The 13,372-nt window shown below is 42.1% G+C and overlaps 1 protein-coding gene across 1 annotated transcript; it reads left to right on the forward strand.

Moving 5' to 3' along the window:
• The first annotated feature begins 5,732 nt into the window (after positions 1-5,732).
• LOC129553790 (aurora kinase A- and ninein-interacting protein) lies at positions 5,733-6,863 on the forward strand. The gene is given in 2 exon segments (XM_055422503.2): positions 5,733-5,957; positions 5,960-6,863. Coding segments are annotated over 2 exon segments (1,077 nt in total). The 3' UTR covers positions 6,812-6,863.
• Positions 6,864-13,372: the final 6,509 nt, after the last annotated feature.

Raw genomic sequence — 13,372 nt, forward strand, 5'->3', positions numbered from 1 at the left:
GGGACTCTCAAGAGTCTTCTTCAGCACCACAATTAGAAAGCATCAGTTATTCAGTGCTCAGCCCTGTTTATGGCCCAACTCTTACACCCATACATGACTATTGGAAAAACCATAGCTTTGACTTAAATGGACATTTGTTGGCAAAATGATGTCTCTGCTTTTAACACGCTGTCTAGGTTTGTCATAGCTTTCCTTCCAAGGAGCAAGAGTCTTTTCATTTCGTGGCTGCAATCACCATCTGCAGTGATTCTGGAGCCCAAGAAAAAAAAAATCTGTCACTGTTTCCACTGTTTCCCCTTCTATTTGCCATGAAGTGATGGGACTGGATGCCATGATCTTCGTTTTTTTGAATATTGAGTTTTAAGCCAGCTTTTTCATTCTCCTCTTTCACCTTTATCAAGAGATTCTTCAGTTCCTCTTCACTTTCTGCCACTAGAGTGGTATTTCTGAGGTTATTGCTATTTCTCCTGGCAATCTTGATTCCAGCTTGTGCTTCATCCAGCCCAGCGTTTCTCATGATGTACTCTGCATATAAGTTAAATAAGCAGGGTGACAATATACAGCCTTGACATACTCCTTTCCCAATTTTGAACCAGTCCATTATTCCATGTCTGGTTCTAACTTGCTTCTTGACCTGCATACACAGGTAAGGTGCGTCTGATATGGAGGTTAGGTAGAAGTGAAAGGGAGCGTGGCCTGTGTGTGTCTTGCACTCCCTCTTGTGGTTGGAGTGTATTACTCACAAAATCTAGTTTTCAAATTTAACCCCAAAAGGATCAGTTCAGTTCAGTTCAGTTGCTCAGTCGTGTCCGACTCTTTGCGACCCCATGAATCACAGCACGCCAGGCCTCCCTGTCCATCACCAACTCCCGGAGTTCACTCAAACTCATGTCCATTGAGTTGGTGATGCCATCCAGCCATCTCATTCTCTGTCATCCCCTTCTCCTCCTGCCCCCAATCCCTCCCAGCATCAGAGTCTTTTCCAGTGAGTCAACTCGTTGCATGAGGTGGCCAAAGTATTGAAGAGGATCAGGGACTGCCTTATGGTATTTAACTGTAAGAAAAACAAGCACCCACACAAAAAAGTGATTAGGTATTTTAAAGACAGAGCAAAAATTTCTAGCAGTAAGGCTCAGCCTGGTCAATTACTAGATTGAGAGACTGGGTTTTCAATTTGCCACTAAGGTGAATTTATAATAGAATCCTTTTGACTTTCATATATTTGATTATGTAGGGGAACAAAATTTGCCACCCTTTGTGTCTGTTTGACATGAGGATTATCTTAGGCTGATGATTTTTAAAAAACCGAAGACTTAAGGAGTCTTTCTTTTTACCTCCCCCTTAGCTGCCCAAAGAGTTTAGACAAAGGGCTTGTTCCCAGAATAGAGCTATCCAGAGATATCTGTGAAGAATGTGGACCAGGTGTGGTGGGGAAATCTGGCAGGACCTGGAGACCAAAGTCCACTCTGGGTCCCATTATCTCTGCCTGGCTCAGCAAACATTTGTTTTTCCATGTCTCTGTGAATTACCTTCTCTCCTTTGAAGTCCCAAACCACTACCCTCAGCATCCTCTTTTGTCTTTAGCTGAAGATGGTATTTAAAATGAGGGCTTTGGTCTTTTTGCTAAGTTACTCAGTTTTCCTGGGTCTCTCCTAACTATGCGTGCATGTGTACTTAGTCACTTAGCTGTGTTCCATTCTTTGCGACCCTATAGACTATAGCCTACCAGGCTCCTCTGTCCGTGGGATTCTCCAGGCAAGAATTCTCCAAGCCAAGAGTTGCCATGCCCTCCTCCAGGGGATCTTCCCAACCCAGGGATAGAACCTAAGTCTCTTGCATCTCTGCATTGGTAGGTGGGTTCTTTACGACTCGTGCCACCTGGGAAACCCCTCCCAAATATATGTTATTAACCTTTTGTTTAATTTTATACTGTTTATCTGTCTCATGTCAATTTGCTTCTTATACCAACTGGAAGAACCTAGAAAGGCAGAAGAAAATCTCTTCCTCTCTGGCAGTTGATTATATGGAAATATTCAGTTCAGTTCAGTTCAGTTCAGTCGCTCAGTTGTGTCTGACTCTTTGCGACCCCATGAATCACAGCATGCCAGGCCTCCCTGTCCATCACCAACTCCCGGAGTTCAGGCAAACTCATGTCCATCCAGTTGGTGATGCCATCCAGCCATCTCATTCTCTGTCGTCCCCTTCTCCTCCTACCCCCAATCCCTCCCAGCATCAGAGTATTTTCCAGTGAGTCAACTCGTCGCATGAGGTGGCCAAAGTATTGGAGTTTCAGCTTTAGCATCAGTCTTTCCAATGAACACCCAGGACTGATCTCCTTTAGGATGGACTGGTTGGATCTCCTTGCAGTCCAAGGGATTCTCAAGAGTCTTCTCCAGCACCACAGTTCAAAAGTATCAATTCTTCGGTGATCAGCTTTCTTCACAGTCCAACTCTCACATCCATACATGACCACTGGAAAAACCATAGCCTTGACTAGATGGACCTTTGTTGGCAAAGTAATGTCTCTGCTCTTAAAAATACTATCTAGGTTGGTCATAACTTAGGAGTTACATTGATAAAGATAACAGTACCCAGGAAATATTTCTAGGGAATTCCCTGGAGGTCCAGTGGTTAGGACTCCACATTTCCACTGCCAGAGGCCTGGGTTTGATCTCTGGTAAGGGAACTGCTGCTGCTGCTAAGTCACTTCAGTCGTGTCCGACTCTGTGTGACCCCGTAGACGGAAGCCCACCAGGCTCCCCCGTCCCTGGGATTATCCAGGCAAGAACACTGGAGTGGGTTGCCATTTCCTTCTCCAATATGTGAAAGTGAAGTCGCTCAGTCGTGTCCGACCCTTAGCGACCACACGGACTGCAGCCTACCAGGCTCCTCCATCCATGGGATTTTCTAGGCAAGAGTACTGGAGTGGCTTGCCATTGCCTTCTCCGGTAAGGGAACTAAGATCCCACAAACTGTGCCATATGGCCCAACAAAAAACAAACAAAAAAAGCTAGAAAATATTTCTAATATATGTTAACTACTCTCAAACTTTGAAGGCATTTTTGAAATCCCATTTCCAAAAATTGTAATCTTTCTGACTCCTCTTTCTCTCACCCATATCTGGTAGGACAAGCATGTTCACACTGCCCTACATGTTTCCTTTCCTGAATTCCCCTGGGGTTACCTATAACAATATACATTGTTATATAATTGTTATATATAACAATATACATTGTTACATTGTTATATATAACAATATCCCGCTTCTTTTTATGCCTTGAAAATTCTGTTTCGAGGCTGAATGTTGCCTTAAATTGTCATGGATTAGGTTTGTATTCTTTTAGGGTGGGTTCGCTAGGAGTCGGACACGACTGAATGACTTCACTTTCACGCTTTGGAGAAGGAAATGGCAACCCACTCCAGTGTTCTTGCCTGGAGAATCCCAGGGACGAGGGAGCCTGGTGAGCTGCTGTCTATGGGGTCGCACAGAGTCGGACATGACTGAAGTGACTTAGCAGCAGCAGCAGCAGACTTTGTTCTCCCAGGCACTTATCTTACTTGTGGACCAGGTTGATCCTTTTAGGTATTGTTTTTAAAATTGTCTTAAGAAAAAGCTTGGTTTGTTTTCACAATAGGGATAATTTATCCCCGTTACTCTTAATAATGCCTCGTTTATTAAAAGGTCTTTCCTGTCTGGCTGGTGGTAACAAAGACTGTTTCCATCCCTATGAGATCACTGGGAATCACTTGCTTACTGATTTCTTGTGGATTTGTTCACAATTTCAGGTAAAAAATTTTTAATGTGTGCTGAGATCTATGCTGCTGCTGCTGCTGCTGAGTCACTTCAGTCGTGTCCGACTCTGTGTGACCCCATAGATGGAAGCCCACCAGGCTCCCCTGTCCCTGGGATTCTCCAGGCAAGAACACTGGAGTGGGTTGCCATTTCCTTCTCCAATGTGTGAAAGTGGAAAGTGAAAAGTGAAAGTGAAGTCGCTCAGTCGTGTACGACCCTTATCTACCCCACGGACTGCAGCCTACCAGGCTCCTCCATCCATGGGATTTTCTAGGCAAGAGTACTGGAGTGGCTTGCCATTGCCTTCTCCGGCTGAGATTTATGCTGCTGCTACTGCTAAGTCGCTTCAGTCGTGTCCGACTCTGGGCGAACCCATAGACGGCAGTCGACCAGGCTCCGCTGTCCCTGGGATTCTCCAGGCAAGAACACTGGAGCGGGTTGCCATTTCCTTCTCCAATGTGTGAAAGTGAAAAGTGAAAGTGAAGTCGCTCAGTAGTAGCGACCCCGTGGACTGCAGCCCACCAGGCTCCTCTGTCCATGTGATTTTCTAGGCAAGAGTACTGGAGTGGCTTGCCATTGCCTTCTCCGGGCTGAGATCTATAATTCAGCCCAAATCCCAAGGGGCCCCCTTTGCCTGTTTGCAGAGTTCTCTTTCTATGCAACTCTCCCATTTCCGGTTCTCTTCCCTGGAAATGCCAGTCAAGTCATCTGGCCTCCCTGAACTCTGATCTCTGCTTATTTCAGAGACACTGCCAGCCCCCTGCCCCATCTCTGTGCTGTGGCCTGCAAACACCATTCAGCCTGCAAGTTGGGGCAATTGTAGGGCTCAATTTGTTTCCCTTCTCTCACTGATTACAATTCTGCACTGCTTGTTGTTCGATGTCAGAAAACTTACTGTATGTAGTTTTGACATTATTTAGTCACTTAAATCAATAGGTTAAATAAAATCTCCATCATGGTTAAAATCAAAAGAATTAATTCCATTAGTTTTAGAATGTATCATTCACAACATTTTCTTATGTATCATTTTTAAAAAATAAAATATGAATTACTTAGGGGTAGAATTCATGTTTTGTTTATATCTTCAGAACCTCCCATAGAATTTTACACAGGGTCCTTAAAAGGGTAGCCAATATTTACTCAGTGATGCGCTGATATAAGTGCTTTTAAGTTTATCATACAATAACCCTACATCATAGAAATTACCATGAAAATTCATTTTATTAATAAGGAAACTGAGGTATGAAGAGATTAAATAACTTTCCCATGATCATACTGGCAGTAAATGTCAGAATGAATAAATTCAGAGACTGTGCTATACCCATTTAATAAGGGTACTCAACACATCTTTTATGAATAAATACCTGACTGAATATAAGTTATGAGGGAAAATGATCTTCATGTACACAATGGTAATTAAACCTTATAAACTAAGGCTTTTTGTCCCACTCCCAGAGTCAGAAAAAGCCAGAGAGAAGATTTAGATCACAAGTGGTTTAGGTGACTGAGAAAAGGAGCAACAAATCTGGTTTTGATGCAATCGCTGGGAACTCTTGTCTTGTGTCTTCCTTGTTTCATTACCAGGTGCCCATGGCTCATAAAAAGCAGAGCAGTTAAGCAGCTATCTAGAACTGCAGCAGAGTACTTCTCATAGACACAATTAAACTCAGTTTTTGTAACTAATTTAATCATTTAATACCCATATGTCAATAGGTCTAATTAAGTACCTATGATAAGAATAATGTTCATCATTATAATGATAATCATATTAATAATACTGTTAAATAATTTAAAAAATCAGATAGCAACTACATCGTAAGGCAAGTTTCCTGGTGATATATATTTTTAAAAAATATTTATCTGGAGTCTCTGATGGCGGTTGCGTGAGGTGGCTCGAGCTTTCAGCGGGTGTCCTGTTGGCGTGGTCTTCTCAGCGGCCATGAGGCGCAGAGGCCCGGAGAAGGAGGAGTAGGCCTGCGGCGTGTGGCTGGACGCCGCGGCGCTGAAGAGGTGGAAAGTGCAGACACACTTAATCAACTCAAGCACCAAAATGTTAACACTCCTTCCTGGAGAGAGAAAGGCTAAAATTTCTTTTACTCAAAGAAGCTGTCCATCTGCAGGCACTCGGCAGACCAGCATGGCTTCCTTCCTCACCTTGCGGCCAGGTATGGAAAGACAAATAGTTCTGACCAGAGGAGTGTTTCATCTCATACAGAAAGTCAGACCAACAGAGAGCCTAAGAAAGACGCAACCCAGTGGGAACATCTGACCCAGGGCTTGAGGGATGACTTCATGGCACCCCCTTTAGCCACTTCAACCCCTGCAGACATCCAGGAAGGCAGCCTTTCTCCTCAGCCTCTCAGGGCCTCCTGCCACCATGGAACAGGAACCCCATACTTGACTGTGCCGTCTTTGTTCTGGCCTGCTACCTCAGCCTGTGCTGGAGAGAGTGAGGCCTCACTGGCCTGCTCCTTTGCCCAAGACCTGAAGAGTTCTTGCTTGCTGGACCAAAAGGAGGGCGAGGATTCTTCCTGTCAAAGGGAATGACTTCATGGATCTAAGAAAAATAATTATCAGAGTGTGGAGAGACACAGTAAAACAACTGGGCACAAGGGCCATCAGTTCTTGGATAAGACTAACTTGGAAAATGTGTCTGCCAGAAGAAACAGGCAGGCCCCTGTCCTTCAAACATACAAGGATTCCTGGAGTGGAGCAAACACGAAAGCAGTGAAACAAAGCTCTTGCTCTATTCCTGAGTTTTCCTGGGACAGTGAAAGGAATGACAAGGACTCCTGGAGTCAGCTTTTTACCGAGGATTCTCAGGGCCAGCGGGTCATTGCCCACAACTCTAGAGCTCCTTTCCGAGATGTAACCAATGACCAAAATCAGGGCTATGGGCAGGTCCCTAATAGCCCTTGGGCTCAGTACCAGGACAGGACCACCCAGTTCAATCTACAGCCTGATGTGCTGTTTACCCAGGACTCTGAAGGTAATCAAGTTATCAGGCACCAAGCCTAAATGTCTTTGTGAGGGTTTGGGTGTTTGGTTCTAAAAGTACCTAGAAATGACATATAAGAAAGCATCTTCAGGGGGTGAGTATGTTTGAGTAGGGGAATGTAAGAATTTTGTTTTAGAAAGGTCATTCAGGAGAATGATCTTTGGTGGGAGGGAAGCATGGGATGAGGCTGTTGTTACTGAGCATTTTCTTTGTGTCAATAAAGCAGGTGGTACCACTTGTTGAGAAAAAAAAATTTATCTGGTTGTGCTGGTCTTAGTTGGAACACATGAGACATTCAATCTTTGCTGCAGTATGCAGGATCTTTTTTTTTTTTTTTTCCAGTTGCGGCATGCAATCTCTTAGTTGCAGCATGTGAAATCTAGTTCCTTCACCAGGCATCGAACCTGAGGCCCCTGGACTATAAGGGCAGAGTCTCAGCCATTGGGCCACCAGTGGAAGTCCATCCTGATGACATGTATCTCTTCTTAAAGTTCACTTTGGGCCATCTGTCAAAAGGCATTGTGACAATTTTTACCTTGTCCAGTTTTCACCATGGTTCTACTTCTGGGTTCATTCATTCCTATTTATCAGTATTTTTATAAACTTCTGCAAACAACTGTTCACTAGTGTCAGATATGCCTGAGCAACTAAACGACAACAGGGAATCTCTGTCTCTGTGGACTGGTTCTAACCAGCTCAAAATAATGTTGCTGAAGAATCTTTATGCTGAGAAATGCTATAGTCATTGAATGGTAGGCTAATTATTGGGTTTGGTTGTGTTGTGTTGTTGTTGTTGATTGTGGATTCTGCCAGAAGAATGCAGTGTTGTCTTACCTACGCAGCACCAGCAGCTGGCTGAGAGGAGAAATGAGGTAGATCTGGTTTCTTAACTGGTTGTTTCTAGGTTTGAGAGTGACTGGTGTCAGACTTTGTGATTCTAGGAAGTTGGTCATTCTTTCTCACACTTGCAGTCCAGTGGACAGATGTTTTCTCAGGCTTCTGGAGTGTGGGCACAGTGAGGAGCCCTCCAGAGCAGAAACTACCCACCTCTTAAGAGGCTGCCTCACCTCAGTATCAGGGAGCTGCTGCCCTCTACTGGATAAACCTATAGGTGCAGGTCCTGGTTTCAGGAAGATAGAGCAGCTGTGTAAAATGTTTCCTTTTTTTGATGTATCCATTGACCCCCGCCCGGCCTTGCCCCATCACCACCTCCCCACCCTCCCCGCCCCGCCCTATACCACACCAAGTGTGTTTCCCTGGGGAGAAATGCAGCCACATAATCAAGAGTGTACACAAGAATTTAATATTTCTTAAGTTTTTTGAATGGAATATTCTCTTTTAATCTCCCTGAGTGAACTGAAGGATAGGGAATGGGGAATCCAGCCTTTCTGGTACTAGCTTCAGCACCTGCAGAAGCTAGCACCTTGTTTCAGGGATTGGTTTATCAGTTTCTAATAGGACAAAGAAAAGGATTTGTGGAACCTGGAATTAGTAGCAGTCCCATGCATGTGCTTGCAATTAAGAGGTGGCTCTCTGGAAGAAAAAAACAAAAAATCCTCACTTAAGTGTGTCAATTTCCATTCCCAGGTGGTTCAGCAGTGAAAGAATCCACCTGCAATGCAGGAGATGCAGGAGACATGGGTTTGATCCCTGGGTGGGGAAGATACCCTGGAGGAGGAAATGGCAACCCACTCCAGTATTCTTGCCTGGGAAAATCCCATGGACAGAGAAGCCTGGCAAGCTCCAGTCCTTGGGGTCGCAAAGAGTCAGACAGGACTGAGTGACTGAGCATGCATGCATGCACAAATACTCCTTCCGTCGTTAATTTCAAATGACCAAGACCTAACAGTTGGCTCATCCCCGAAAATTTAATAGTCAGCTCTCCTGAGCTGCTGCTGCTGCTAAGTCGCTTCAGTCGTGTCCGACTCTGTGCGACCCCATAGATGGAAGCCCACCAGGCTCCCCATCCCTGGGATTCTCCAGGCAAGAACACTGGAGTGGGTTGCCATTTCCTTCTCCTCTCCTGAGCTAATATGAGCTAATTCTAGCACACCACAGGGTAATCCACTTCTAAAGGATAGAGACTACCAGCTAAACCTTTGAATCTAAGTTGAAAGTTTCAAAGATTTCCCAGGAGAAAATAGCAAGCAAAACAAACTCTTTGAAAAGTCAGTGGCTTTTAAAGAAAACTCTGTAACTTGATCTGAATGTGGGTTCAATCCCTGGGTCAGGGAGATCCCTTGAAGAAGGAAAAGGCAACCCACTCCAGTATTCTTGTCTGGAAAATCTCATGGACAGAGGAGCTTGGTGGGCTACATAGTGTCCCAAAGAGTTGGACATGACTGAGCGACTGAACATGCACTATAACTTGAGAGAAAAATGAAAGTTTACCTCTAAAGGTGCTTGCAAAGATAGCTACGTCCCAGGTTATATATATTCTGCACCTTGAGCAAATACATTAATAAATTATAAAAATTGGTTGTCAGAGGAATGAATAAGATAATTTTCCACTTTAAAAGATGGTTCCTAATTGAAAAAATGCTATGACAAGGGTAAGCATTAGTATTCATCAAAAGATACCAGAAGGAAATTTTTTAAAAAGCAAAATTCATCAGATAACTTTGCAGTTCCTAAGATTAAAATTTATTACTCTAACAATTGATAAATAAAGGGATATAAAAAGTATTTTAAAAGAACTAGTGTATGACTGTACATTATCATTTTGTTGAATCATAAGTTTGTTAAATATAAAACCAAATACACTACTCCATAAAAATAACTGAAAACAGATGAAAATAAAGGCCACAAACTAGGGGAAGATACTTGCAACATACATAATCAAAAGTATGAAGTATATAAGGAACTCTTCAGTTCAGTTCAGTTCAGTTCAATCACTCAGTTGTGTCTGACTCTTTGTGACCCCATAGACTGTAGCACGCCAGGCCTCCCTGTCCATCACCAACTCCCAGAGTTTACTCAAACTCGTGTCCATTGAGTCAGTGATGCCTCTTATTCATCAGTAAAAAAGGAAAAAGAAATGAATATAAACTTCACAGGAGAGGAAGCACAAATGGCTCATCAATGTATAAAAATGATGAATTCCATTGACAATCAAAAAAACACAAATTTAAACTACAATGTGATACTATTTATCACCCACCAACTTCACACAAAAAACAAATATGGCCTAGAATGTGGAGCAAATGGGCCATGGATCCACTGCTTGTGGGGATATAAATACATAAAATATATAACTATGTAAGTATATATATAACCATTTTGGAAAGACAATTTGGTATTATCAACTAAACTTCAACATAATCATACTCTGTTTCACTTCTAGGTCTGTACCATTTGAACTCTCTGATGGACAGGGAGGCCTGGCATGCTGTGATTCATGGGGTCGCGGAGAGTCGGACACGACTGAGCGACTGAACTGAACTGAACCAGGATATGTGCACAAGATTGCCAGAAGCAACACTGTAATACCAAGACAGGAAAAAAAAAAACCACAACTGTCAAACTGTGATAAATTCATGTTTTACAATAATCTTCAGTGCTGAAAATGAAAGAACTACTGTATTTCATCAACATGCCTGTATTTAAAGAACATATTGTTGACCAAAATAAGTAAATGACCAGTGAACTATACAATATAAATCTAGTTACAGAAGTTAAAAAACTGGCAAAATTTTAAAAAATATATTGTTTATGGATACGCATATGTGATAAAAAATAATTTTAAAACAGCAGGGGAATGATAACCCTAAGTTTAGGACGGAACTTACCTTTGGAGAGAAACGTGTGGAAGAGAGAGGGATATAACAGTCTTCTGCGATGTTAGTAATTGCTGTTTTCTGGATTGGGGGCTTCTTGGAGAGGAATACTTTAAAAGCTCTAGCTGGTAAAGTAATATAAATTAATATATTAATTTTAATTATTCTGCCACTGGCCTTCATAAGAACGAAATTATATAAATTCTAAAACTGCTCAACAAAAGATATGGGTATTCAACAAGAGCCTACTGTATAGCACAGTGAACTCTATGCACAGTTTTGTGGCAGCCTGGATGCATTGGGAGTTTGAGGGAGAATGGATACATTTATGTGTATGACTGACTCCCTTCTCTGATCCCGTGAAACTATCACAACAATGTTCATCAGTTATACCCCAATACAAAATGAAAAGGTTTTTTTAAAAAAAGGTTTTGTGTATAGCATACATTGTTGCTTTTTAAAACTTTTTATAGGAGTAAAATAGATTTACGATATTGTGTTAGTTTCAGGTATACAACAAAATGACTCAGTTACACATGCATTGTTTCTTAAATCAGTCTGTTGTGTGTCTCATTCTTCTGTGACCCAATGGACTGTAGCCCTCCCAGGCTCCTCTGTCCATGGGATTTTCCAGACGAGAATACTGAAGTGGGTTGCCATGACCTCCTCCACAGGATCTTCCCCACCCAGGAATCAAACCCAGGTCTCCTGCTTTGCAAGCGGATTCTTCACTGCCTGAGCCACCAGGGAAGTCTTTGAATCAGTCTTGTAATTTCCAAAAATGTGTTGATTTTTTGGTTGGTGTGTGTGTTATCTGATACAGCTGAGACTAATCAAGTGGTGACCTTCCTGCTGTGATTTGACGTGGAGCATCAGTGTGCTCGTCAATACTTATCCATCAAATTGATATTAATAGTTGTTGGATGATATGTAGTATTGAGAGAGTCATTTCCTAGGCAGGTTGATAAGAAGTCCAGGGGTCCCCAAGGAGAGAGGGGTCTGGAATTCTCAAGGAGGAGGAAAGGACAAACTTTTTTTCCCCTCTACATTCTTTAGGATTATATAACAATAATGTATCCTGCTTGAGGACAGTCTCTGGAAAAAACCTTCGGCTAATCCTGTTATCTTAAAATGTAAATTATGGGAGTAGGTCTAGTGAGGTCTTTACAACCTCCAGACATTCTTTTGATTCATTGTAATAACTAATTGGAGAGTATATAACTCAATTGCTAACACTAGCAAGAGGGTACTCTTTCTGCCTCCTTCTGATGTCTATGTCAGAAGCTTTCTCTATCCCTTTTATACTTTGGTAAAACTCTATTGCACAAAAGCTCTGAGCAATCAAGCCTTGTCTCTGGCCCTGGATTGAATTCTTCTCCTCCAGAGGCCGAGAATCCTGGCATCTTTTCAAGGTTCAGCAACAGCCTCTCAGTATCAATAGGTGGAGAAAGAAAGGGTCCATGGTGCTGAATTCTTTCTGTAAGGTAACATATTCAATTAATTAATGCTGGGATATAATTGATGTAGAAAATTACATTAGTTTCATGTGTACAACACAATGAACTTCCCATCCACAAGTTCCATATCTGAGGACTCAACTAAACCTGGACCTAAAATATTTGAAAAACAAAATTTCCAGAAAGCAAAACTTGAATTTGTTTTGCTTTGGCAACTATTTACATAGCATTTATAATGTATTAGGTATTATAAGTAAAATAGAGATCATTTAAAGCATATGGGAGGAAGGTCTGAGGTTATATGCAATTACTACACCATTTTATATAAGGGACATGAGCATCTGAGGATTCTGGTATCCACAGGAGTCTTGGAAGCCATTCCCCACAGATACTACAGGATGACTGTATTGTGAAATGACTACCACAAGAAGTGTAGACAGCATCTACTACCACCACCACACACAGCTACAATTCTTTTTTCTTATGATAAGAATTTTAAGATTTATTCTCTTAGCAACTTTCAAATATACAGTATTATTAACTATAGTCACCATGCTGCATATTACATCCCCAGGATTTGATTATTTTATAACTGGAAGTTTGTACCTTTTGATCCCCTTCATTCCACTCATTCATTTCCCACTCCCTGCCTCTGCTGCTAAGCTGCTGAGTCACTTCAGTCGTGTCCGACTCTGTGTGACCCCCTAGACGGAAGTCCACCAGGCTCCCCCGTCCCTGGGATTCTCCAGGCAAGAACACTGGAGTGGGTTGCCATTTCCTTCTCCAACTCCCTGCCTCTAGCAATGACTAATCTGTTCTCTGTATCTATGAATTCAGCTTTTGATTTTTATTTTAGATTCAACATATGAGTGAGATCATGTGGTATTTGTCTTTCTCTGTCTGACTTATTTAAATGCTTTAGTATCCCTTTAAGGTCCATCCATGTCATAGTAATGGCAAGATTTCGTCCTTTTCATGGTTGAATAATATTGCTATGTATGAATATATGTATGTGTATGTATACACATGCATATATATATGTATGTCCTATTAATACATAAATAACCTTTTCTTTACGCATTCATTCATCAACAGACACTTAGGTTGATTCCATGTCTTGACTAGTGTAAATAATGCTGCAATGAACATGGAGCTGTATATATCTTTTCCAGTTAATGCTTTCCTTTCCTTCAGATAAGTACTCAGAAGTGGAATTGTTAGATCATTTAGTTATACTTTTAGAACTAATATTTTCAGTTCAGTTCAGTTCAGTCGCTCAGTCGTGTCCAACTCTTTGCAACCCCATGAATCACAGCACGCCAGGCCTCCCTGTCCATCACCAACTCCC

The sequence above is a fragment of the Moschus berezovskii genome, chromosome 14, assembly GCF_049115385.1.
Source record: "Moschus berezovskii isolate FMDL1 chromosome 14, NW_MosBer_1.0, whole genome shotgun sequence".
Lineage (NCBI taxonomy): Eukaryota > Metazoa > Chordata > Mammalia > Artiodactyla > Moschidae > Moschus > Moschus berezovskii.